Source organism: Ixodes scapularis, unplaced genomic scaffold (assembly GCF_016920785.2).
Source record: "Ixodes scapularis isolate PalLabHiFi unplaced genomic scaffold, ASM1692078v2 PGA_scaffold12__126_contigs__length_90152505, whole genome shotgun sequence".
Classification (NCBI taxonomy): Eukaryota; Metazoa; Arthropoda; class Arachnida; order Ixodida; family Ixodidae; genus Ixodes; species Ixodes scapularis.
In genome coordinates this window covers 60825608-60852169 of record NW_024609838.1, presented here as the reverse complement: position 1 = coordinate 60852169, position 26562 = coordinate 60825608, and the positions used below count along the sequence as shown (strand labels likewise).

General features: G+C 49.5%; 1 protein-coding gene and 1 pseudogene across 1 annotated transcript; both read right to left on the bottom strand.

The window, feature by feature from the left end:
- Positions 1–5126: 5126 nt before the first annotated feature.
- LOC121048231 lies at positions 5127–5596 on the bottom strand (annotated as a pseudogene).
- Positions 5597–5628: 32 nt separating this feature from the next.
- LOC121835225 (piggyBac transposable element-derived protein 4-like) lies at positions 5629–6862 on the bottom strand. The gene is made up of 2 exons (XM_042289213.1): positions 5740–6862; positions 5629–5645 (listed from the first exon to the last, which is right to left on the bottom strand). The coding sequence occupies exons 1-2, from the start codon at positions 6860–6862 to the stop codon at positions 5629–5631; spliced, it is 1140 nt and encodes a 379-aa protein (XP_042145147.1).
- Positions 6863–26562: the final 19700 nt, after the last annotated feature.

Below are 26562 nucleotides of genomic sequence, written 5' to 3'. Positions count from 1 at the left end.
ATGCGATCAATTGGCAGTGGTGTGCCCCAGAACGAGCAAGTTGGCGATGGTTCTGTCCTCCCCAACGGTGTATGGCTTTGCAGCGCCGACTCGCTTTCTTACTGGGACGGTTAATGGCTTCGCCCCTCCTCTTTCCCCCCTCCGTTCACCGTCCTACCAGCAGCATCAATACCCGCAGAAGTCACCTGGACATTTGAGAAAAGGTACATGGAAGTGACGTAATGGAAAGGAGAAACGTATCCTAGCAACGCTCACGTGGTGGATTTGCTGACTTTGACGCCGCTACGTCATCGCAAACTTGACACCTGTCACCCGTTTGAGCGACGTGCAGTGCCAATCCCCGACGAGCGGAGGGAGCTACGCATTCCCCGAGACGTCCCTACGCGCGGCATACGGGGTAGGATTTACTGCGACGCGGGGAGCAGTTCCTGCGTTTAGTTAAGGAACGGCAACCAATCCCGTGCGTCGCTGGCCGTCGCATCTGTTCTAGTACAGCTAAAATTATTGAAAAACAATAAAAACCTTTTGGGCGTTGTTAAAACAAACCGCTTTTTTATGTCGTTTTGCAATAGATTTAAGAGTTAATTGGAGAGAAAGTTGTTTCAATATTACAAGGAATGCGGGATGCGCGCTTCGCGCCTTCTTTGAAGCAACATGTCGGAGCAAGCCAGGATCGCGTACCAGCGCTTCGCAGTCCGGGCGCTTAATGAAGGCGCGGAAGCAAGCGGACGACTTGGACAAAGACACCTGCTTGCTTTGTTGAACCCAAGAAACATTCGGTTGATATGACTTACCCTGAGACAGGCAATAAACAAGATTCGTAAGAGGAAGGGTCAACAAACAGCGTCTCCAAAGACAGCTGTGTGTTCGGAGACGCGCCTTTCTTTTCCTTCCCTGTGTCAGGTCAAGGTATGTCCACTTTTCACGAGCTCGCCCGCGCGCTCACCTTTTGTTGAGACCTACAGTGTAGTCATAACTTGCAAGAGCAACTACTTTTATCTTGTCTGGAATACCTCAGTAGCAAACTTCGCCAAGTCTTTTTTGTATATACTGTAAACGACTTAATTTGCTCGAATCGCCTACAATTCCGGTAAGATGTCAACACATTGGTATTTATATTGAGATCCCACCGCGTCGCGAGAATTAGAACCTGCGAACTATTCCAAAACTTAAGCTTCAACCTAAATCTCAAAAATTGGGTCGTTTAAACTATATTATTGTCTAGCTGCATTTAATCTTGTCCTCAATATGGCAGGCCTTCGTGTATATTAATAAATATGTTACGAAATACAACCTAGAGGTAGTGTGCTCAAAACGTGTTCAAATACGAGATCAATATTTGACATAATGTGCGATTTAAGAATCTCCAAGTGTTTACGTTGTGCTATGCTAGTGTGTTCATTTTTACTTTCGAGAATGAAATATTGCGAAACCTCTTTTCGTATCATTTTACGATCTCAAGTTACGGTTTTGCATTCTAAAAATAAAGCCCTTTCAAAAATAAACCAGCTGTGCCACATAACGTAAACCCTGATACTCTACGTAAAAAAGGACACATACACCGAAAGGTCTCAAACAGCTGAAATTTTTATTTTTCAAAAAGTGCTTAAATAGGCACCGTGACAAAAAGTAAGGGGGGGGGGGGGGGGGAGAGAAACCTGGATTGACTTGAGATATTTTAATTTACAGAAATCCCAATACTAACATCAAGAGGCACACCTGATTGATCTAGTCATAATACAGAAGGTAATAATGGGATGATTAAAGCCACAGGGGATATGAAACGGTACCCAAAATGGCAATATTCCTAGTTATATCATCACTAAGAAATAGGTCTTTACAGGTCAACAGACGGTCTAAAGTATTTCTCGGCTCTTTGCAGGGGAAAGACAGGTGACCTTTGTCGGTTTGGCAGCCAGCAAGCTTTCTCTGTCATTATCCGACGCATTTCACGCCTTCCGCTCATAAAATGGAAAGGCTATCAATATGTCTGCCATGCACTTAACATATATCTGGGGCAGTACCGTCCGTCTCTAAACAGAGCACATGAAATACCAGTGAACAAATCCATCACGTTCCTCGACCTCACATTGGAATTTAACGATATAAACTAATGTTGGAAGTATGAACCAAGGTTGTGCAAAGGATTTCTTTTGTTTGCCTCTGGACATTCTAAAACTATAAAACGTAGTGTTTCCTACATTGTTCTTGCATCGGCCTTAAAGAAATATTGTCACCAGAATAACGGGCAAAGTTTTGAAAAGCAATTTTCCTGCCTACGTGATTCTGGGTATTCAACTGGTTTCCTGGGAAGGGCATCTGAAAACATCTGCACCAAATTGTAAGACAAATCAGCTGACGCAGATATGGAAGAGAGAAGACAAGAACTAAGCAAAAAAATGTAGTACCCTACATTCATGGCATAACCTATAAATCACAGGCAAGTAGCTGCGAGGCAGGGCAATAAGGTTGTGTGCTCTGCTCCAAACAAGGCGTATTGTATGGACCAAGGTATAAAACGCAGGCGAGCAGGTGAACGACATCCATAGTAACCCCGAGATGTAGGAACAATAAAGAAACGGACAGAACAATGAAGTCTCTAACAGAGCTTGAGATTTATTGAACAACCATCGCCCTGTATCCATGTCACAGAGCTCTTTCACAATTCAAACGACCTCCTCGCCCACTACACGGTGTACCCTTGCAAGACAAGACAAAGTAAATTGCAACGTCAACCAGAAGAAAATGTGCGACATTTCTTAAAAGACACAATATGCCCCGTGTGACACAGTGGTTGTTTATCACATTCCCCCATCATGCGGCATATGTCACATCGGCGAAACTGGCAGCTGCGTAAATGATAGGACAAGAAAGCATGCAGCACCTGCCAAGGGAACAATAGCAGGTCATTGCCGCGCTTGTAAATGCAGTGTTGTGTTTAGCAGGATCACCATTCTTGCAAGAAACAAAAGCCTGTATGCACGAGAAATGCGAAAACATTTAAAACAATGGCAATCGAAGGAAACAAAGCAGCATGCGTCAGCGTGCCTTCCATCAAACTCGACAAGAAACGCAATAATGTTTGGAATGTTTAACGTTTTGCCGAAATGTGGGTCGTTTCACACTAAATTGTATATCTATAGCTGTCAGAATAAAGAGCAAAAAAAAGCGGATAGCTAAGGCACATGAATAGGAAGTGTTAAACCATGGTTAGTAATCAAGCAACATGTTTTTCTCTCAAGTTCAAGCTGGCTCGAGCCATGGTGGCTGTGTGATGAACTGTGCAAGGTGTTGGAGCTGAAGACACTGCATAGCTTATGGACGGCCATGACTCCGAAGCAGGGAGTGAAGTGTGCACTTGACGGCTTTCACGGGGAGGGCTCCACTGACGGTAAGGGAACAGACTTGTCCTTGGTGGTCAGGACCGCAGTCGTGGTGGTGAGCGGCTCCCCGTCGCCGGTGGCGTCCGTGCTGGGCATCACCGTGGCGAGGGCAGTAGGGGCTCCCCGACGGCGTCCTTTGGGGCGAGACCACCGCTGTGGCGACAGACTCCTTGATGCCGGCGGCGTCCCTCATGGGTGGCACTGCAATCCTGGCGTGTGTGGCGCTGCGCAGGGGCACGGCTGCAGCAGGTCTCGAACCGGGCGATAAGGCGTTGCCTTAGAGCCTTGTCCGAGAGGCCGACCGGAAGGTTGGCAGGAGCCAGCCTCTCGCCATCAGACGCTGACCCCTCCGAGCTCGGCTCAGACTCCAACTCTCACTTTTCAGGGTCGGAACCTGACTCCGGTTTTGGCTCACACAATGCAAGGCAGGCGTTGTCCAACACTACACGTGCCGCTATAATGGTGGTGGTGGCTATTGATGGATGGTAAGGCAGAGTCCGGTGCCTTTGTAGACACGAGAATCTGTTTTTCAACAGCCCACTTCAGCGCTCCACAACGGGCCTGACCGAGGAATGTACCTTGCTAAACCGGCAGCAAGCAATGGAGCTCACGTGGATCCCAGAGAGAGGGGTGATGAACCAAGACTCCAAGCCGCAGCCGTTGCGCCTGCCGGAATCTATTATAATACGTTCTTTTTAAAATTGATGGCAAGGAAGCAGTGAAAAGAGCTGATTGCAACTTTGTGTTTTCCTGGTACTACGCTCGTTCGGATAGTATTTACAAAGATGTGCCAGAGGTATAGACACAGGGCCTGCACAGTTGTTAATGTTTGGTACAGCACAGTTTCTGTGGTACTGTGGTTTTCAAGCGGTACGCAGTCACCGTATGCAAGAGGAATGAATCGAGCATGCTCACCGAGGAGGAGCCTGTCGTCGTCTACCAGCTGCCCTTGCTTGATGTTGCCGCAGAGCCAAGAAAAGCATTACACAAAGGAGTTGTGCACTGTTCGAGGCGGGGTTTAGGCCGCACGTCCGGAAGCTTCCTGGCTCGAGACGACGTCCATTCCCCGAAGTGAAGAACCCAGGGGTCCAGTGGAGGTGGGAGAATTGGTAACGTAACGAACGGTTTAATTACATGGTAGCGATACAGTCGTCAAATCCGAGAGAACAACGGAGCAGCCTCGCGCTCCGCCTTATATAGGGTCCGTTTCTCCCTCACTCCCCGCCAGGGCAGCCAGTGCGATGCAGCAACCCGCCGTCAAGTGCGACGCAGCAAAGTCCGCCGCCCAGTGCGACGTAGCCAAAGTTCTCCGCAGTTAGGCCATGCCTCTCTCCCTTTTCCGAGCGCACCAACCACCACGCACACACACACGTCCCGCTAACGTCACGGGCGCGTTGAGACTTGTTGCCGCAGGCCCCGTCACGCAGGTGACGGTCCCGGACTCGTCTTGACTCGTTTCCGCAGCGTTGAAACTCGGAAGAAGGTCGCCGAAGGTTCCATTCTTAACTCTTTAAGGGCTCAATAAAAAAAAAGGAAATGCACCAAAATGGCTCAATTTTTTTATGGCGTGAAATGCTTCAATAACATGTCTAAAAGACGAAAACACCTTTGCAAAAGTTTTCCAGCAGATAATAATGTTTATTGGCCGTTATGTATTGTCCATTGCTTGAACTCCGGAAAGAAAGGGTTGGTTATGTATACCAATACACAAAATGCACACTTCCTCTGTTGATCCCCTCCCAACTATTGGAGACTACCAACGGTGTGATAGCGCTCAAAACACGGCACTGCGCACAAGGCCTTCTCGCACCACCTACACCAGATCCTAGTTTCCTTGCGGACGTTCTTGCCCTTGCTGTCTCTCTTCCTGTAGCAGACAATGCAGCGGCGTGTCGGTTCTTGCTTCTTCTCTGTCGGCGGGATGTGCGACGGGAAGTGGCTCTCGGTAAGCCGCTTCATGTTCAGGGGACATCCTGGCCGCCCTTTCTTCTTGGCACTGCATTCCCTGAATACTTGGTGATGATCTCGTCAACAAGTTGCAGCCGGTAATCCATGTGGGATGCTCGGCCTCCTTCTTTCTGATAGAGGACAAATGAATTGTATGTCGCTTCATCGAACAAGTGCTGGAAGATCTTCTTGTACGAGATCTTCTTTCGCTTCCATGGCACTGAGTAGCTAGACAGCATCTGGTCTGCCCTGTCCACTCCACCCATTGTGTGGTTGTAATCCAAGATAGCTTCTGGCTTCATGAGCTGGTTGCCCCTTTTGTCAATGAATGGTACCATTTCAGCACTATGCAGAGTGGATAAAACCGTTACCAGCTTTTTGTCCTTCCACTGTATCAGCAAACACTTGCCCCTTTGAAAGGCCAGCATATCGCCTTTCTTGAGCTTTGTGGTGGCTAGGCCAGGAGGAAGATTCTTGCGTGTCACTCGTGTTGTGCCATAAACATCGGTTGATCTTTTGAGCAGGAAGTCAACAAGTTCTGGGGACGTGTAAAAGTTATCTGTAGTGATGCAGTAGCCCTTGTCCAAGAGAGGCGCCACAAGCTTCACTACAATTTTTGTTGCCATTCCGAAGCTTTCCGTTGCTACTGACGAAGTCTCCAGGTCGGTGCCTTTTCCCGTATATATTATAGAGTTCCATATATAGCCGCTTTCCGACTCGCACAGCAGGAATGACTTGATGCCGAACCTTGCTCTTTTTAGAGGCATGTGCTGTTTCCAACTGAGCCGTCCCTTGAAAAGCAACAAGCTTTCGTCGACACTTATGTCGCGCTCAGGCACGTACAATGTACGGTACTTCTTCACAAGCTCCTGATACACTGGCCAGATTTTTCGGAGCAGAGGTTGAGGGTGTCCTTCCAAGTTCTGGATGGTCGTGTTGTCAACGAAGTGCAGCATTCTCATGACGAGCTGGAAGCGGTTCCCAGGCATTATCTCACCAAAGGCAGGGGTCTCAATCAGGCGGCTTTTCGACCAGTACAGCCTTTCGTTTGGTTTCTTTACAACGCCCTGCAGCATCAAGAGGCCAAAACAAACACGCAACTCTTCACGCGTAACAGGGAACCATTTTCGGAAGCGAGAATGCTTGCCCAGGTTCCTTGAATTCAGCAACTGAGATGCGTACCTGTTTGTCTCAACTACAATAACATCAAGCAGTTCATCATCGAAGTAAGCCTCATAAAGCTCTAGTGGATGTGGGGGTGAGCTTACTGTGAACGTCAGTCCCGATGAACCCTTGAGTTGAAACCGTGGAGGTCTCGCTGGAATATTGTTGAGGTCTATGCGACACCACGCACGGGAGCTGGCGATCATCTCATCGATACTTTCTTCGTCATCTGACTCGCTGTCGTTGAGACTGTCGTCACTATCTTCTTCACATGAAGAATCAAAATCGAAGTCAACATCCTCATCACTTTCGCTATCATCTGACGGATGACAATCAACCGCACTCGAACGACACACGGATGATGCCATGTTTGTTTGAAAGCGCGGGAAAATCTCATGCGAACAGGGCGAGACGCAAAAAACAAGGAGAGCATACAAGGAACGTCTGCTACCATCTAGTGTGAAAACTGTCATTCAAGAAAAGCGTGGATGAAAAAAGGTGCTGCCATCTATGTTTTTAAACAGAAAACGCTACTTGACGAGCTGTGCTCGTCAACAGCCATTTGGAAAGTAGCAAAGTACCCATGACGTGGTGAGCTCGTCATAAGCAAAAAAGTGGCAATCGCTCGTGACAAGTTGAGGTCGTCATAAACCCTTAAAGGGTTAACAGCACCGACCCAGGGCACCGTGGCTCCATGCATCTTACCCGGCATTCTGCGTCACGCATCTGGAAGTATGAGAGAGATACCGACATGAATTTACCTGAATGTTCCACTCATGTTTCACAAAGCAGTCCCAATTCCAGAACCTTCCAAGTTCTTTTGACACTATTAACATGATCGCAAGACACCTTCATGGACGCAAGATATGACAAGAAAAAGATATGACAAGAAACCACCTCTTTCAAACAAGCATAATGTGGCGGGCGGAAGGATGCACGTTATAAAAGTCACGAAATACTAACAGGAGCACACGCGCGTGAAGTCGGAGCAGAGGGGCGGATTCAAAGGGAGTGGTCCGGATGACCCCCCTCTTGAATACTGCATGTGTCAAAATTTAGGGCGTGGTAACGGGGGTGGGGGGTTAAACATGATACGCTGACCAAAAACCTGACCCGACCCGACCCCCCCCCCCCCCTCCTCTAGAAATACCTGCGTCCGCCCCCGGCGGAGCACACAAGCCAGCACCTCTCATTTATAAAATGGCATATCGACACCGTACCGGCGTTACGCTGTATTCTTTTGGACACCCATGGAACTGATTTTGAGTACGTAATACGAGCGTACTTACCACCATCACCTTGAGGGCGTAGAAATACTTGCGGCACAGTGCACCGCCATCGTGGCAGTGGGATCGTTCTTGGACGGGCCGACGATGGCGATCGCCGTTTCGTTCATGCAACCGATGACGCCGAATATCCTACCGAGCGGCCTGAGGCCCGTCTCCACGTCGTACCTCTTGCTCGGCGTCTTGGGAAAGTGGAGCCAGCCGCGCCGGACCCCGACACGACGCACGATAGCGACGGACGCGACGCGGACAGAGACGCCGAGTGTCTTCAGTCCCGCGCTACGTGCTCGTCGCTCGCCTCCAAACTTTGGAAGCACTCCGTGTCGCAGAAACGAAGTGTACACCACTTGAAGCTCCACAGTCGTGAACGTCCAGGAGCTTCGTTTCGCAGTCTCTTCACCTCCAGTTCCTCGCTCCAACGTTGTCTCGCGCTGCCGGCGCTGCGTCGCACGCTTGCAATCCTCCGGGAGCTCGCATGCTGCGCGGTGCTGCCGGTAAGTCTTCCCGGCGAAAACAATGACTAAATTAGTTGAAAAGTGGCATAATCGTCCGACGACGACGCGGGTCGGAAAATATGACTAACGAAAGACACCTACTCAGGAGCAAGTACCTTTTGAAACGTACTCGGTACAAAACGAAACGTCACTTTGTTGTCATGTCCGGTAGCCAGTTTTGCCGACTCCGTCCACATTTTTCTAGGGAAATTACGTCACTTTTGCTTCCAACCAATCAGACGTGATGACGTCACTTCCGTGTACTAAAAAAAAGAACATGTACAATGTCGACCCTAGGTATCCTGGCCAAGTAAGCACTCCCTGTAACGCCGACACACATTCACAAGGGAGCTTATCACATCCTCGGCAACGCCCAAACGGCTGCTTGAAGACGTAGTACGTAGCAGGTGCGGCAGCCAGTGATCAAACCGAAGCTCGTGGAATGCGTCCACGAAGAAGATGACAGACGGCCTTATCAACAGCCGGAGACGCTCGAACCATGACCAACGAATACCGCCGTGATAGCAATGTTGGAAGCATAATACGGCGTCCAGGATCCTTCGCAGACGTAGAAGTAAAAATGGCAGACGAAGATCGAGCGTGAGGGACAACGAGAGCAAGCAAGCACTACCGAAATTAACGAAAGAACAGATAGCTGATAGGGAGCACGCTGTCCGTTGTAGTGGCGGGCAGCGGGAGGCTCTACGTTGGCTAATGGATTTCGCCCCACGCTTCGCCTCATGGTTGCTACAAAACATAGTTTTCGTCAAAAAAAAAAGTAAAACTAGATGTCGTCTGGCAGGCCCAAGCTTGAATATCATTTGAAAATCTGAGTCATTTGGCGCAAGTGCCATTTTAGCTGCCGTCTGACAGGGTTATCAGGGGTCTTAGGGGAGAGGTAAACTTTACCTCCGGCCCTCAAGGTCACTCACTATACGTCGTCTCATCCTACGATGGACCAGAGCTCGAAGGCACGGGCCACCAGATCCAATCACGTTTCACGCTAAAATATGACATGCTGAACATTGATTAGGGGGACGAATAATGCTACGAATCAAAAGCGCTGCATCATTTTTATAGCTTCGGCACTGCAAAGAACCTGCATGTTGTGGCTTTCTTTGCAGTGCAAAATTTATGAGTCACCCAGTGCTGTTTGACTAAACCATTGTCCACCCATTCCCATCAGTGATCCGAGACGCGGGCACCGATACGTGTATCGAAGCAAAAAAAGCAAATTGGGTTGGGGGGATATTTATACAGCGCGTAGTTGGTCAGCCATTTAAAGGGGCGGTGCAACGATACTCAATTGGACTGTTTTTCACTTTACACTAGCTTACTGGCACTAGTGGGACTCAAGGATACTCGCACGCAACGCCACTGACCAAGAAACTCCTTTATTGCGCTGTAATTTCGAGGACAAAACCGAGTGTTTTCATTCAATCTCTCCTCCGAAAAACCTGATGACGTAGCTCGGCGGTAGCAGTACCGCCCAGTGACGATATTTGAATACGGCTCATAGATTGGACCCGAGCATGGTGTGGACACTCGATTTGGGCTCGTGATAATCGATAGCTTGAGAAACATTCGGGTAGTGTCCTGTGTCCAATCGCTGCAATGACGGCAACAGCCGAACCATAACAATGTCTGGAACTCAGCGCGTGTCCTGTGCCTCGCCAACCCCAGCGCATGGCTATGATCAACATTGGCGGCATATAATCGGCTCCAGATCACGGGGCCGCTTGTTCTGGCTGCGAGTTGAGGGGGGTGAATTCTGCTCGTTTTTCTTTATTTTTTTCTGCGACTTCGATTGCGTGTGGTGAAAACGAACGGGTATTTCACAGATCATTAACGTCAGGGATTCGTTCTAAGCGGTATTTGCGCAAAATACACATATCAGTGCATCGCCCCTTTAAAGTTGCGACAAGTCACTCGCTGTAGATGAGCAATTTAGCCAGTGCAGTATGACCGCTAGCCTGGGGTCCTTAACGGGCACCAAGCAGTATTGATACACGACCGCACGGCGGTACGATGCTCATCCAGATCGAAACGGGCAGAGGTGGGGCTCGAACCCAGGATCCCTGGGTTCTGCAGCGCGAGCTTTCGCTCAACGCGCGTTGACGAGCATCGAAGCTAAATACCACGAAGCAATTTTTTAGTTGCTCGTGATTGGATCTGGCGGTCCGTAGCTCTTGCCTTTAGTCCATCGTAGGGTGAGACGGAGTATAGCATGCTCGCGTCCGTAGCTGGGCACACGCTCTAGCAAGCCCCAGCGAGCTCCGGGTGGGGAGTCGGGCACCAATTCGAGCGTGTTCAGCTTTCGCTGAACACGCACGGATTGGTGCCCAGGAGCCTGTACAAGAACCATAACATTTCTGGTGTTTCTATCTGTTGATGGAAGACTTGGCACATTGATACTTTAGACCCATGTTGTTGTAAAAAAAACTATCTCCAAACTCCGGTCTAAAAACATGCTTTTCGTGCAAGGCTCGTCAAAATATGAGGCGCTGGAGAAATGCAGCATTCTGCGTTAAGTCCTTATTTCGAACTCTTTTTGTTCGCCTTCCGCCCATTGAAAAGCATGCGGGAAGGGCCTTAGAACGCACCTGGTATCGCTGCGCCGCAGCTTTCTTCCGCAACATAAAGTTCCTCTGCTCTCCTCTCCGTAACCATGGCAACGAACGCCAAATGAATAGAAGCACGCACGGTACCGCCGCGTGAAGCTAGCAACAGCTGACGCCATTTTACGAACACCGTGTGCTAGCCAAAGCCGAACGCGGTGTGTCAGATCAACCGCCTCCGGCGGTAAGCCGCTAGCAAAGACGACGAAGCTGAGACGCGCCGACGGCGATCGAGCAAGCAACAACACCGCGGGGCGACTACAACGGCGGCATTTATTCGGATCAAAGGCCGCCTTCACCGGTACGCCGCTAGCAAAGACGACGAAGCTGAGGCACGCCGACGGCGAATGGGCGAGCAACAGCACCGCTGGACGACTGCAACTGCCGCATTTATTGGGTGAAATTCGCGAAATAAGCAAGAACAATTTTTATTTGAATCACAGCACTCGATATCCAAGTTGGGGACCACATACCTTTGCTGGGTCTTTCCTGTGAACTTTTTTACGGAGACACGGGGTGCCGCATTCGAAACACAGCTCCGTTTGCAAAATATGGGCGCCCTGAAAAGGACCCTTTAGACACCTACCAGAACCTCCAACTGACGTAACGAGCACTTGACGAACGGTTGGCGCATAAGTCGCCTTTATGCATGCAGGCGGGTAACGGGCTCAGCGCAGCGAATCACTCGAAGTCACCTGGGCCGTCAGAATCCTCGCCCTGTCTGCGTCGGGGCTCTAGATTTTGGCGGCCGCGGCGACGAACGACTAGAATCTATCGGTGCTTCCGCGCGCCTTGTCTTTCCTCCAAAACATGAACTTTGCAAGGTGACCAGTGAAATGGTGGCTCTCGCGCCGTCCAAACGGAAGAGAGTTTTTGACGTGGGCCCATGTGCAATCCATCGTATGGGTGTGCGCACCAGTGTTCGCGTCGACAACGTGCAGCTTGTGGTTGACGGTGAGGTGCGTGAAGCGAGCGTCATCTGCAAGCTTGCGATAGCCAGCCCAACAATCAGTGATTATTCTTGTTTCAGGGCGGACCCACTCGGCTATTAGCCCTTGCACGGTTTTAGAGTCACGGGTCTCCACGGGAACCAGAAAGCAGCACCCGCTGCAACGCGCCACACCGCTGAAAACCCACTGGCCTGGGCTTAAATACGCGCGATGGTACTTGTGCCGACCGAACATACACTCTTCTAGTTCTACAGTCACGCCTTCGCACCAATCCTGTCTGAATGCTTAAAGACGGCATTCACCACAACCTCCCGATAAAGGCTCGCCCAGTGGACCTTGTGTAGAAACATCGGTTCGAGAGTAAATGATTCTAGTACCCTCTCTCTCTTTCTTCTGGCCGAGTAGAGAGGGAAGATGGGTTTTTTGTGTCGACTTCGGGGCAGACGATTACGCAGGATGTGGACAAAGGCGAGTTTAGGGGAACCGAATCTAGTCCATAGCGCCTGAATGGGGGAGCAAGATGTGACTGACGCTTTCGGTGTCAAGCGAGGGGGGGGGGGGGGGGGGACCGGCCTTGCGCGTGCGTTTTTTCTGGCCACTTAGTCTTGAACCCAGTCGTGTGTCTAGGTGGCAGCACATATTCGCCAAAAGGTCCATTAGTTATTGTCCTACTTGCGATATCAGCCTCCCGCTGAATGACGGCGCACGCTAGGTTCTGGCATCCGGAGGATGATTTTCGTGAGTTGGAGAAGCGTCAGGTGCGATCCTTCGAAAAAGGAACTGCTCCGTACCGAGACCTCGCCCCGGCACTGAACTTTGACCGGCTTTCTCTTGGGCACCTCACGAGTCATCCACACACCGCACACCCCCCCCCCCCCCCCCCCCCCCCCGTGCAGCCATCCGCAGATCTAGCGCGGACTTGCAGCTTGTCTTCGCAGCTTCACACTCTGGACACGCACAAAAACAGAGGAGCCAGGAGCAGGCCCATGCGCTGAAGAAAATTAATTGCTTCAAGAGGGTCTTTCATGGAGTTATGAAGACGGCACAAGTTGAACGCCACGCACTGCGATGCTTGCCTCTAGAAGAATAAAGCGCCGAGGGGGAACTGCGCGCTTCTTTACATTTATTATTTTTTTTATTTTACCCGCCATTTTATAACTCGTGACACAATTCTAACAAACTCATTGGTTGATCGGTCGGACCACATTATCGCGTGACAAAACAAACGCCAAACGTATGTCCACAGACAGCATCGTCACAGAGAAGGGAGCAGTCGAAACCAACAAAATGAAGAAACAAAGTGAATAAAAAAAAAAAAGAAAAAAAGAAGGGAGCCGTTGGAGTTTCGGACGGCGTCTTCTTCTGATGAGAGGATCTGCTCTGGCTGCTCGGAATATTCCTTTTTTATTCTTTTTTTTTTTACTCTACAGGGTGCCACGACCCTTATTTGAAGCTAACTTGTTAAATTAATAGCATACAGCGCTTTGGAACGGAGGAGGTAGAAAGTCTTGGCGTAAGAATTTGACGTCAAAAGAAAAGAAGATAACATCTCCACAATACACACCGTATGCCAAGACCGTTATACTCTGCACTTGGCAAAGCCTTATGACGCCGCCGACGACCATTAGGCTATTTATTTTGTTTCTTTAGATTTTTATCATGACGACTACTCCACTGTACCTTGGAGTCTCCAGCGGAGATCCGGCAGTTTTTAATAATTATTAATATTGTCGTTTGAAGGGCACTCTTTCTATGCTGCTTCGGTCCTGACGCCATAAAAATATGGGGCGGGATTACTTTGCACTTTTTTATTTTTTTTATAAGTGATGTATAAAAAAAAATAAAAACGTTTAGTTCATGGTCGCATTGGTTTGGGGATACAATTAGTTCCATAAAATTAGTCCAATAATTGATTATTACGATTATTTAGCTTCAATATTAGCATCTTTTGTGTGCATGCGTGAAATACAGAGCCCAACGAGAAGACACGAACAACGCTGCAACCGCTGGACCATAGACCACTTTTGAGAAAATGCGCCGCAAAACAGGGAGGGAGTAAGGGAGACAACAAGTAGACTATTTAATGTCACCAAAATCCTGGGCAGGGAACACTTGGCGGTATCAGTGTATCGTTTTGGAAGCGATACAAAAACACGTCGGGGACACTGGACTTCTGGACCAACTTTTAGTGCGTGCGCGTGTGATGTGTCTGTATGCCATTCTTACTTTTATAGATTGTAGGCGCGAAAAATCCACACGGACTAGAGCCTGAGTAATGCAGAGTTGTTACTCAGGCCCCAGCCAGTGTGGATTTTTCACGCCTATTATCTAAACAGAAAGAATATTTTGATGGCGTCAGGAACGAAGCAGCATAGAAAGAGTGCCCTTCAAACGACAATACTAATAATTATTAAAAACTGCCGGATCTCCGCAGGAGACTCCGAGGCCCAGTGGAGTAGTCGTCACGATATAAAATCTAAAGAAGCAAAATAAATAGCCTTACGGTCGTCGGCGGCGTCACAACGCCTCGCCAAGTGCGAGGTATAACGGTCTTGGCACGGTATGTATTGTGCACTCGTAATTTTTTTTTCTTTTCTACCACGTCAAATTATGACGCCACGACTCTACCTCCTCCATTCCAACGCGTTGTTTGTTATTAACTTAACAAATCAGCGTCACATAAGGGTTGTGGCACCGTGTAGAGTAAAAACAAAATAATAAAAGTGAAAGCCGTTTACAACTCCCTGTAACGCCGAATTGGAGCGCAGCTCTTGAGGAGGACGAGGGAAGGGTACTGGGGGTGGGTCAAGTGACCTCGCGGGGCGGGGGGGTCACGTGACCTTGTGGGAGTCCGTGACCTTGGGGCGTCACGTGACGTCGGGGGGGTCACGTGACCTGGGGCCACGTGACGATACCGATGACGTCATCAGTAGCGTCACTGATGACGCCATCAGTGATGATGATGACGATGCGGATGCCGGTGACGTCATCAGTGACGTCACTGATGACGTCATCAGTGGCTATGACGTCAACGGGGGGTCACGTGACCTCGGGGGGTATCCCCAAGTCACGTGACCCCAGGGGGGGTCACTTGACCTGGGTAACCATCGTGACCCTCGTGAGGGTAACCCTAGTAACCCTTGTGAGGGCAACTCTCGTGACCCTCGTGAGGGTAACTCTAGTGACCCTCGTGAGGGTAACTCTCGTGACCCTCGTGAGGGTAACTCTCATAACCCTCGTGACCCTCGTGAGGGTAACCCTCGTGAAGGTTACCCTCACGAGGGTTACTAACCCTCGTAACCCTCGTGAGGGTTACGAGGGTAAGTAACCCTCGTGAGGGTAACTCTCATAACTCTCGTGACCCTCGTGAGGGTAACCCTCGTGAAGGTTACCCTCACGAGGGTTACTGATCCTCGTAACCCTCAAAAGGGTTACCTTCACGAGGGTTACCCTCACGAGGGTTACTAACCCTCGTAAACCTCGTGAGGGTTACAAGGGTAAGTAACCCTCGTGAGGGTTACAAGGGTAAGTAACCCTCGTGAGGGTAACCCTCGTGAAGGTAACCCTTTTGAGGGTAACTAACCCTCGTAACCCTCGTGAGGGTAACAAGGGTAAGTAACCCTCGTGGCCCTCGTGATCCTCGTGAGGGTAACCCTCATGAGATTAACCCTTGTAACCCTCGTAACCCTCACGAGGGTTACGAGGGTTGCGGTTACGCCGACGCCGACGGCGACGCCGACGGCGACGCCGCTCAAGCCGGGAACGGGCCCCTAAGAGCTGCGCTCTAAAAATGGAATATTCCGAGCAGCCACAGCAGCACGGCTGCTCTGGCCGTTCTGACCAGAGCAGCTCTTCTCATCAAAAAAGACGATTTTCGAAACTCCAAAGACTCTCTTATTTATTTTTTTTATTCACTTTGTTACATCATTTTGTTGTTGGGTTCGACTGCTCCCTTCTCTGTGACGATGCCGTCTGTGGACATACGTTTGGCGTTTGTTTTGTCACGCGATGGTGTGGTCCGACCGTTCAACCAATGAGTTTGTTAGAATTGTGTCACAAGGTATAAATGGCGGATGAAATAAAAATAATGAATGCAAAGAAGCGCGCACTTCTCCCTCGGCGCGTCATTCTTCCAGAGGCGAGCATCGCAGTGCCATGGCGTTCAACTGGTGCCGTCTTCATGGCGCTTTGAAAGACCCTCTTGAAGCAATTGATTTTCTTCAGCGCATGGGCCTGCTCCTGGCTCCTGGGTTTTCGTGCGTATCCAGAGTGCGAAGCTGCGATTCCAAGCTGCAAGTCCGCGCTAGATCTGCGGACGGCTACACGGGGAGGGGGGGGGGCGGTGTGGGGATGACTCGTGAGGTGCCCAAGAAGAAGCCGGTCAAAGTTCAATGCCGGGGCGAGGTCTCGGTACGGAGCGGTTCCTTTTTCGAAGGATCGCACCTGACGCATCTCCAACTCATGAAAATCCTACTCCGGATGCCAGAACCTACCGTGCGCCGTTATTCAGCGGGAGGCTGATATCGCAAGTAAGACTATAACTGATTGGGCGAGTCTTTGTCGGGAGGTTGTGGTAAATGCCGTCTTTAAAGGGATACTGAACCGAAATTTGGATTTCGCAAAGTAAGGCTGCAGAAGTGTTGAACGGGACGCAATGAACTCCAAAACATCACTCGTACATCGATATCTCAAACGGATGACCGTACTTTTGGAAAAGAAGGGCGCGATCAAGCGAGTTCTTTGACGTAACTGTCCTCCGGGAGAATGTGAGAATGAGGAGAAGCGGCCTCGCTTCTCTCCTCCTCGCTTCGGTTCACCAGCTTGACGGGACGTAGCGAGGAGGAGAGAGAACGGGAATCATGACGTGCCTTGTCGCGTCGGCCTCGTCGGCTGGGTTCAATCGCGCACTTCTTTTCCAAAAAATACGGCGATCTGTTAGATATATCGCCGTATGAATGATATTTCTTGGTTTTGCAGCTTCCCGACTATCCGCCCGGCCTTGTTTTGTGAACTCGAATTTTCGGTTCAGTATCCCTTTAAGCATTCAGACATGATTGGTGGCGAAGGCGCGACTGTAGAACTAGACGAGAGTATGTTCGGTCGGCACAAGTACCATCGCGGGTATTTAAGGCCTGGCCAGTGGGTTTTCGGCGGTGTGGCGCATTGCAGCGAGTGCTGCTTTCTTGTTCCCGTGGAGACCCGTGACGCTAAAACCCTGCAAGGGCTAATAGCCGAGTGGGTCCGACCTGGAACAAAAATAATCACTGATTGTTGGGCTGGCTATCGCAAGCTTGCAGATGACGCTCGCTTCACACACCTCACCGTCAACCACAAGCTGCACTTCGTCGACGCGAACACTGGTGCGCACACCAATACGGTGGATTGCACCTGGGCCCACGTCAAAACCTCTCTTCCATCGGGACAGCGCGAGAGCCACTATTTCACTGGTCACCTTGCAGAGTTCATGTTTTGGAGGAGAGACAAGGCGCGCGGAGACACTGATAGATTCCAGTCGTTCGTCCCCGCGGCCGCCAAAATCTAGAGCCCCGACGCAGACAGGGCGAGGATTCTGGCAGCCCAGGTGACTTCGAGTGATCCGCTTCGCTGAGCCCGTCACTCGCCTGCATGCATAAAGACGACTTATGCGCCAACCGCTCGTCAAGTGCTTTTTACGTCTGGAATACATTCTGGTAGTGGTCTAAACGGTCCTTTTCAGATCCCCAATATTTTGCAAACGGAGCTGCGTTTTGAACGCGGCACCCTGTGTCTCTGTAAAAAAGTTCACAGGAAAGACCCAGCAAAGATATATGGTCCCCAACTTGGATATCGGGTGTTATGATTCAAATAAAAATTGTTCTTGCTTATTTCGCGGCTTTGATCCGAATAAATGCCGCTGTTGCAGTCGTCCCGCGGTGCTGTTGCTCGCCCATTCGCCGTCGGCGCATCTCAGCTTCGTCGTCTTTGCTAGCGGCGCACCGCCAGAGGCGGTTGATCTGACACACCGCCTTCGGCTTTGGCTAGCAGACGGCGTTCGTAAAATGAGGTCAGCTGTTTGCTAGCTTCACGCGGCGGTACCGTGCGTGCTTCTATTCATTCGGCGTTCGTAGCCATGGTGACGGAGAGGAAAGCAGACGAACATTATGTTGCGGAAGAACGCTGCGGCGTAACGATACCAGGTGCGTTCTAAGGCCCTTCCTGCATGCTTTTCAATGGGCGGAAGGCGAACAAAAAGAGTTCGAAATAAGGACTTAACGCAGAAGGCTACATTTCTCCAGCGCCTCATAATTTGACGAGCCTTAAACGAAAAACGTGTTGTTTTTTTTTTGGCCATCCCGCGACCTGTTTTTTTTATCCGTAACATGGGTCTAAAGTATCAAACTGCCGAAGACTTTCGTTTAATCTGCCGACTTGAGAGTTGAGAGAATAGTTTCCGGGATAATCTTTACGCACTTGGATGCCTTCCTGTGTGCTTTTTTCTATTCCTATTATTTCAAGCGGAATGAACCGAAAAAAGTAATATATAATTTTTTTTTATCTTGAAATTGCATCGAGTCATGAAAAAAAAAAAAACCATCGGCCGTAGTAACACAAAAAGGGTTGATTGACGAGCAATCAGGGGCGGAGAAGGCGGGGGGGGGGGGGGGGGGGGGCAAGCAAAAGAACACCCCCGCCCACTCTCCTCGGCTACGCCCCTGAACGGTTTGGTACCTTGGCGTTCGAAACGCTTCCCGCGTCCAACTTTTTTCTATCTGGATTGGCACGTGCGGTGAATCGTCGGAGTAACTCAGAAGATGTCGAACACAGTCATGGCCGGGGAGGACCTTTCGCTTGCTCGCATAGTGTAATCTAGGGACGTTATGTAAGGAGAGACCTCTTTGTCATTCTAAGTTTCTTGTCGCTCTTTCTATTCCTGTTTTTCTTTTTCAGTTTACCACGCAAGCTACATGTGTGCCTATAAACTTCTGAAAGCCCTGGCTGAATTTGACTCAAATAGTGGTTTTAGAAAAAACCGCCGCATAGGAAGAAACGCACCAGAGTATTCGAATCAGGTAAGCATTGAATGCACACAGTCTAGGTTCAAAATAATAAAGGTACGCTATGCAACTGTTTTTGTATATTTCGAAGTTTGTTATATTTTAAAGAGAAGGCCGGCGAGCTGCCCAATGTGAGATGCGCTACTATAAATTAGCCTGTCGAGCCAAGTCAAGTCAACCTAAAATGTGTTTTTATTTGTAAACAACGTGTAAGAGACTTACACGTAATCAAACGGGGGTCCCATGGTTTTCAATGAAAACAGTTGTTGGGACCCCTTGGTAATAAATGGTTAGTCAGCGATCAAGTTGGCACCACTATATATATAAAAAGATACTTGAAAAAAAAAATAAAAAGAACAAAACATGATTGCGATATGTGCATAATCAATATATAAAACCAAGTGAAAAGATGAAGAAGGAAAGCCAGAAAGTCAAGGAAAAAAGAATATACTTTTAGAAATATACTTTCTCGATTACTAAACGTTACTATGTCAAGTATCTGAAAGAGCAGGTCCAGTTTTTCCTTGGCCAAAGGCAAGCCTTTTTCCCTTCTAAATCCGACTTCAAAATGCTACAATCCAATGTAGCTAGTCACGCGGCACAAAAATAACTTGTCATGGCACTCGTTGACCTTCTCGGTTTTTGCATCGCAGGCTAAACCAATCACGTACCGAGAAAATGCTCAGGATCGCACGGCATTTGCTGTGCGTGATTGGTTGATCGGTGGTAGCAGAGGCACAAAGACGTTGGAGCGCTGTGACGATGCACTTTTGACACCGCTTCATCATCTCTAACGGATTGTAGCATGGGCTGCGGTTTGATCTAAAGTAAAAAAGGAGTACAGGGATAATTTTTTGTTTACCGTCCTCTTCAGTCACGTAGTTAACAAATCCGGCTTGCGGGATGGGAAAAAAAGCGAGGCATTACAATTTCGAACAAAGAAAACAATATAATAAAACAAAACAAGAAAGATAGACTCAGTATTATAAAGAAATTATTTCCCCAGTGGTGAGGCTAGGACAAAACAATGTTTTCCTGCATACCGGATGATGGGAACTGAAACCAGACGACGATGACAACGCACACTCTTCTGGAGCCGAGTGCGCGAGCGGCGTTCTTCGGGATCCGCCATCATAAAGTAAAAACGTTTATAGGAGGTATTCACTGGACGCCATATTTGAGAGCGATGTTTAGTGCGCATGCCCAAAACGAGCTCACATTAATAGCCTGCTAAGATCGGCAACCTTGATGGTGCTAAATGCACGTTCCAAAAGGACTGCGGAAGCTCGCCGTCAGCACGCGCTCAGCAGCCGCGCACACAGATATGGCCGCCAGTGAATACTCCCTATTGTGCTGGGTCTTCAGTTCTTAGTAGAATATATCGCCACACCGGCGATTCGGTAGTACTTTACTACATTGGCGACGAGGAACACGGACACCCACGCTGGAAACGGTACCCTGATCGGCGGGTCACCACCGGTCAGCTCAGCAAGGGAGGCGTACAACGTTCCGCCCTTCAACGAGGCTACAGACAGGTGGGACTCTTGCTTCATTAGAGTCGAAGCCTATTTTGAGGGGAATAAGATCACGTCGGCGGCTCAGAAGCGTGCGCTTCTAGTCTCTGCGTTACGAACCAAAGCTATTCGCCTATTGTCGGCAAGTTGCGCGCCATTACAAGTATCCGAGCTGAGCTACGACGAAACTGCCAAGCACCTTGATAACTACTTCACGCCGAAGCCTAATGAGATAGCGGGGAGCTTCCGTTTCTTCAGCCGCCGACAAGGAGACAACGAGACAGTTCACGATTTCCTGGTGGAGCTGTGGCGCATCGCGGATAAGTGCAATTTTGGGTCGATGCTCGACCGCATGCTACGGGACCGGCTAGTTTGTGGGCTGCGTAACGATAAGCTACAGTAGACACTCTTGGCACGCCGGGACCTGACGCTGCAGTCGGCGGTGGACTTGGCAGTTGCTACAGAAGCAGCGACAAAAGATGCGACACAAATGGTGAAGCCAGAGGGAAAACTCGAGAAGATAACCGCGAGAGGGAGAAAGACCTCTCAAACCCGAATTCCTGGCATGATCCAAGAGAATGTGATAGCATCGGAGGCCTGCTGCCGTTGCGGGAGAACTTCACACCTCCCCAAGGACAGCGGGTTTCGGAAGAAGACTTGTTTTCGCTGTGGGAAGATTGGACATGTTGCCCAGCGCTGCACTTCACGTGAGACTACGTCGCGTGCAGGGGCCAACGCCTTTGCTGGAACAGAATCTGATGACGACTGTGGTATTGACAGCCTTTTGCCACGACCGCAGCGACAGGACACGTTGAACTTGATTGCGCCGGTCCGACGGTTGTTCACGTGGGTGGTGTTGACCTACTCATGGAACTGGACACCGGCTTCCCGGTCTGCGTCATTCGAAAAAGAGTATATGAAGAAAACAAAGCAAGGTGGCCTCGGTTGCGAAAAACCACGTTAAGTCTGTCTTGGTACCTCGGTAGGGTGCCAGTCATCGGAAAGTTGAGCTTGACGGTAAGTTATGAAGGACGTCAAGTAAAAGCCGAGTTAACGGTTTTGAGATGCAACGGACCAAGTCTGGTTGTCCGCGACGTGACTCGAGCCTTCAGCCTTCTTCCAAATCAGCTGTTGTCCTTGAAGACTGAGCAACATGGAGACTTGGATCAGGTATTGGCAGAATACCAGGAACGTTTTCAACCGAGTTTGGATCTCATCAAAGGACGGGAAGTACATTTGCACGTGAGCCCAGGAGCAACACCAAAGTTCTTTAAGGCCAGACCTGTGGCGTACAGGCTACGACAGAAGGTTACCGACGAGATCGACCGCCTGGTGGAGAACGGTATCAGCGGTAAGGGTACCCGTTACCACTGATTGAGGACATTTTCGCATCACTGAACGGCGGTGACCTTTTCAGTACGTTGGACCTTCGGGAAGTCTTTAACCAAATTCCATTAGACGAGGAGTCCAAGGAGTTGACGGTGATCAACACGCACAAGGACCTATATTTCTACAACCGGCTACCTTTTGATGTTGCATCGGCCCCTTAAATCTTCCAGAGAAGGATGGGGACCTTGTTAGGTGGCATTTCTGGAGTTCAAGTGTACCTGGATGATGTCCTGGTAGCGGAAAAGAACGGGGACAACGGTGAAAGGCTACGTCAGGTACTGCAAGTGCTCCGCAATACGAAGTCAAGCTGAACATGGAGCAATGTTGCTTCCGGAAAGCAGGAGTTATCTACCTCGGACGCAGGATTGACACAAAAGGGCTGCTTCCGTCCGGCAAGAACCTGGAGGCCCTCCAGCATGCCCGAGCACCAACGAACGTCAGCGAGCTTCGCTCGTTCCTGGGCCTCATAACTTATTATAACTTGTTTGTGCAAAACATGGCAACGTATTTGTCCCCCTTGTACACACTGTTGCAGAAGGGAGTAAAATGGCACTGGGGACAAGATGAAGACCTGGCGTTTCAACGAGCAAAAACGATCCTGAGTGAGTCCAACATGTTAGCTCACTATGACCCTACGAAGCCCTTGCTTCTTGAATGTGACGCTTCACCACATGGAATTGGCGCCGTCCTTTCCCACCGCTGTGGAAGCGAAGTAAAGCCTGTCGGTTTTCGTTCTCGGACACTGATGAGTGCTGAGAAGAACTACTCCCAACTGTAACGAGAAGCCTTGCCATTGGTGTTTGCTGTCACGAAGTTTAAGGATTATTTGTTGGGTAGGGAGTTCACTCTGGTTACGGATCACAAGCCCTTGGTAGATCTCTTTTATCTTGACAAGGCCGTGCCAACGAGGGCTGCGGCTAGAATTCAACGGTGGGCCATCATCCTGGGTGGATACAGCTATCGCATCGAGTACCGGCCAGGGATAAGTAACGCCAATGTCGATGCCATCAGTAGATTTCCCCTTCAAGCGGATTCGCAAGAACTACAAGAGAAGGATCTTCCTGAAATAATTACTTCTTTGGAGGAGCTGGATAACGGCTTGGTGTCAGCGAAACAGAATGCACAGATGACCGCGGAAGACAAGACGTTGCGTACGCGTCATCAATTATATCCAGCGCGGATGGCCGCGGAAGCTATTGATGGGGCAAGAGGGGCTTCGATATTTCTGGAGCAGGAAAGACGACCTTTCGGTGCATCACAGCTTGCTGTACTGGGGAAACCAAGTCGTCGTTCCAAAAACAGGCTCACGAAGCTGTCTTCAAGCTCCTCCACGAGACCCACCAAGGTGCGTCGGCAATGAACACGGTTTTTCGCTCAAAGTTCTGGTGGCCCTCATTGGACTCGCCTATCGTAGACCTCACCGAGAGATGTGAAACATGTATTCAAGCGGCTTCTATGCCAGCAGCACAGAAACCTGTCGACTGGCCGGTGACGGTTGAACTCTGGTCGAGATTACATTTGGATTATGCCGGGCCCGTCGACGGAAATATGACCCTGATTGTCATCGACGCATACTCGAAGTGGATTGAAGCTACAACTACCAATCATACAACGTCGGATTCTACAATCCGACAACTTCGGGAGCTGTTCAGCTGCGTTGGGATCCCACGGACTGTCGTCATGGATAATGGTACACCATTTACAAGTGAAGAGTTCTCTCAGTTCCTAAAGAGAAATGACGTGGAGCACTACCACACGGCCCCCTGTTATCCACAATCGAACGGCCTCGCCGAACGAGCCGTACGTACGGTTTCGGATGCCTTGAAGAAGACAAGCGGGTCCACAATCGACGTCAAGTTGTGCCGACTGCTTCTCAATTATCGGCGCACGCCTGTGGCTTCGGGCAAGTCTCCATCCCAGCTATTTTTGGCATACCAGATCCGGTCACGTTTGGACACGTGCTTTCCGGACAACAGGTCAGAGCTGACTGCACAGGGCGGGAGTCAGCCCACTCCGCCATTTTTTAAACCGGGCAGAAAGATATTCTTCTGAAACTTTGGTAAGGGCCCAAAGTGGCTATCGGGAATCCTCAAGAGTGCGGAAAGCTCACGCATGGTGACGATAAAAGCCGATTTGGACCTGGTGCGTCGCCATCTTGTCCAACTTCGCCAGCGGCGCACAGAAGACACACTTGGGTTTTCCGAATAGACTGACCCACAGGCACCACTCACACCTACAACATCAGAGGGCAAGGTTCCCTGCGACGGAGCTCTAGCTGAACGAGGGCTGGACCCATTGCCGCGCCAGAATACCACTCATTCAAGTCCCGCAAACCCAAGTCCACCTAAAAGTCCCTCAACAAAACACAACCAGCCGCTCTCAACTCCTGTGCCACTTCCACGGCGCTTGACTCGAGATAGGAAACAGGTTAAGCCCTTCCACTCTTCTTTTTAAGGAAGAAGATATGATGGGAACCGAGACCAGACGACGAGGACAACGCACACAGTTCTGGAGCCGAGTGCGCGAGCGGCGTTGTTCGGGATCCGCCATCATGAAGTAAAGACGTTTATTGTCCTGGCCCTTCAGTTCTTAGTAGAACATAGCGTCACACCGGCGATTCGGTAGTACTTTACTACACCGGATGTTACCAGGTTCAAGATGGCGGCGTCCGCGTAGAAAAGGTCTATTCCCGACTCCAGCGACCTATGGGGGGGGGGGGGGGGGGGGGGTGCCATCATCAAACAAACATGACGGCTGGGAACAGGTCGCGTCGGCTCGGCCGGGCCGCCTGGACGGGTGCCGTATTCAGTTTAACAGATTTTCTTTTGTTTAGTGCCCTATTTCAAAGGCATTTCAACTGCGACGGTTAAGTGTAGCCGGTGCACATAAAGTTGCAGAGTATATAGTTTTGTTTTTGACAGTGATTTTTGTTTCATATCATGTCAAACTTTCGTTTTGGAGACTACATTCAATACCGAAACTATGGGCTCCGGAGACACGGTAATAGACTCTAATCAGTTTTGATCAGCTAAGGAAAGCGGCGATGACTACAGAATTGTTCTACCGAGAGTAATCTTCAGCTAACTCGGATGCCTTAACCATGCGACTTATCTGTCCGCGAAATCGAGCTTTTGTGCGCCTCCGCGTTTAAGAAACAGCTCCAGTCGTCTGCACGATCAACAACACAGGCTGCAGGAAAATTACCGAAGTTAAGCAAGCGCTTCTTGAGCCATGGACCCTGTTAACCCGCTGCCGCCCCACTAAGCAGCTGACACTCGTATTTCAATTCAGCTTTTAGTAGCAATCGAGAAGTCATTTTGACGAATGTGCGGGTTATGTATTATATTACGTACTATCGGTCCCACTAAAGCAATATTAGTATATTCTTCGGGTTGAAATATGAGCTTAGTTGACTAGTTATATGGTGAACTGCTGTATAAAAGAATATTTGAGAGACTGAGAGATACTGCTTAAACTCAGCCAAATGGTTCTATCCGGCAGAACGGAGACGAATGGGGACAAACTGAAGAGAGTCTTTATCTAAGATTCACGCAGAACGTCTCTGCATTCAACCTGACTTCAAATCCTGAACGGAAAAAATTAGTATTTTTTGTGGCCGGACAACCTGACCAACATAGACGTATATTGCTACTGGCTTAGACGGGGGTATAATATAAATATTAAAGGCGCGATAGATCATATAGTCGTGACATCTTCTAACTTTGCCAGACGCGTTCCCCACCTTTTGACCGCAGACAATTTCCCTCATTAATCGTATGTAGCGAGCAGGTTTTCCGGAATCAAGTAATTGCAAAATCAACCGACTCCTTCGGTGTGGTCCAGAGGCTTTTTCGGCGAAAAGCAGCCAAGATGAATAGCCAACGCACCGACCGCCGTGGGTGGCTCAATTTTTAAGCTAATCGAACTGAACCAAACTAAAGAAAAGCATCTATCGAACCTTCCTATTCACTTGATGCAACATTCGTGTTTCCTCCAGTGGAACACCTCGTCTGTCGTCCTTAGTCCACTTTTCTACACCCCTATAAAGAAATCACTTATCAGTTACCAAGTAGTCGTTAATTTGAATGTGATTCGAGACAGACAAGAAATCGAAAGGTTTTTCTGTGATTCCTTCCCATCCAAGAAATCGAAAGCATGCGACCGTGTGTTGTGGAATGAACGGGCTTTCAATAATGTGACGGAAGGAAACAATCGACTGAGGCTTCACCACAATAATGAACACTCAGGAAACTTGAGAAATATTGGGACCTTCGTCAAATTACATTGTTCGCCACCACGCCGACAACACGTGTGCGCGAAAGCCGCCAGAGACGTAAAGAGGCGCAAAGCGACCTGTTCCGGCTGGTTCCCGGTTTTCCCGCTCGGTCTCGTCCGTCTTGATGGAGACAAGAATGCTTCGTTCCACCTTAGCCGACGCTACGAGTAGGTGAGACCAATCAGAGAACGTTCAAAGCGCACCATAGTTGTGTTCATGTTTTTGTTCATCTTCTATCATTGCTGAACCGATCATGAACAGAAAAAGTCTCGTGACTTGTGCTTTCAATGCTGCTTGACTGGTCCTATCACCTCATAGCGTTGGCTCCGTTAAGCTAAAATGAAGAACACACCAACACAGTGTTTCGAAAGAAGCCCGCGCGGCCGCTTTCCCCACATCAGGTGTGGGCACTGCGCGTGCCCAGAAACCAAATTAGGAAGGAGTGAAGCCTCTGCGCATGCGCAGTACCGACACCACCGCCACCGTTGCAGTGGTGTGACGTAAGTG

What these genes read in the sequence shown, in the direction of transcription:
- LOC121835225 (XM_042289213.1), bottom strand. Translation starts at nt 6,862, where the DNA reads ATGGCATCATCCGTGTGTCGTTCGAGTGCGGTTGATTGTCATCCGTCA.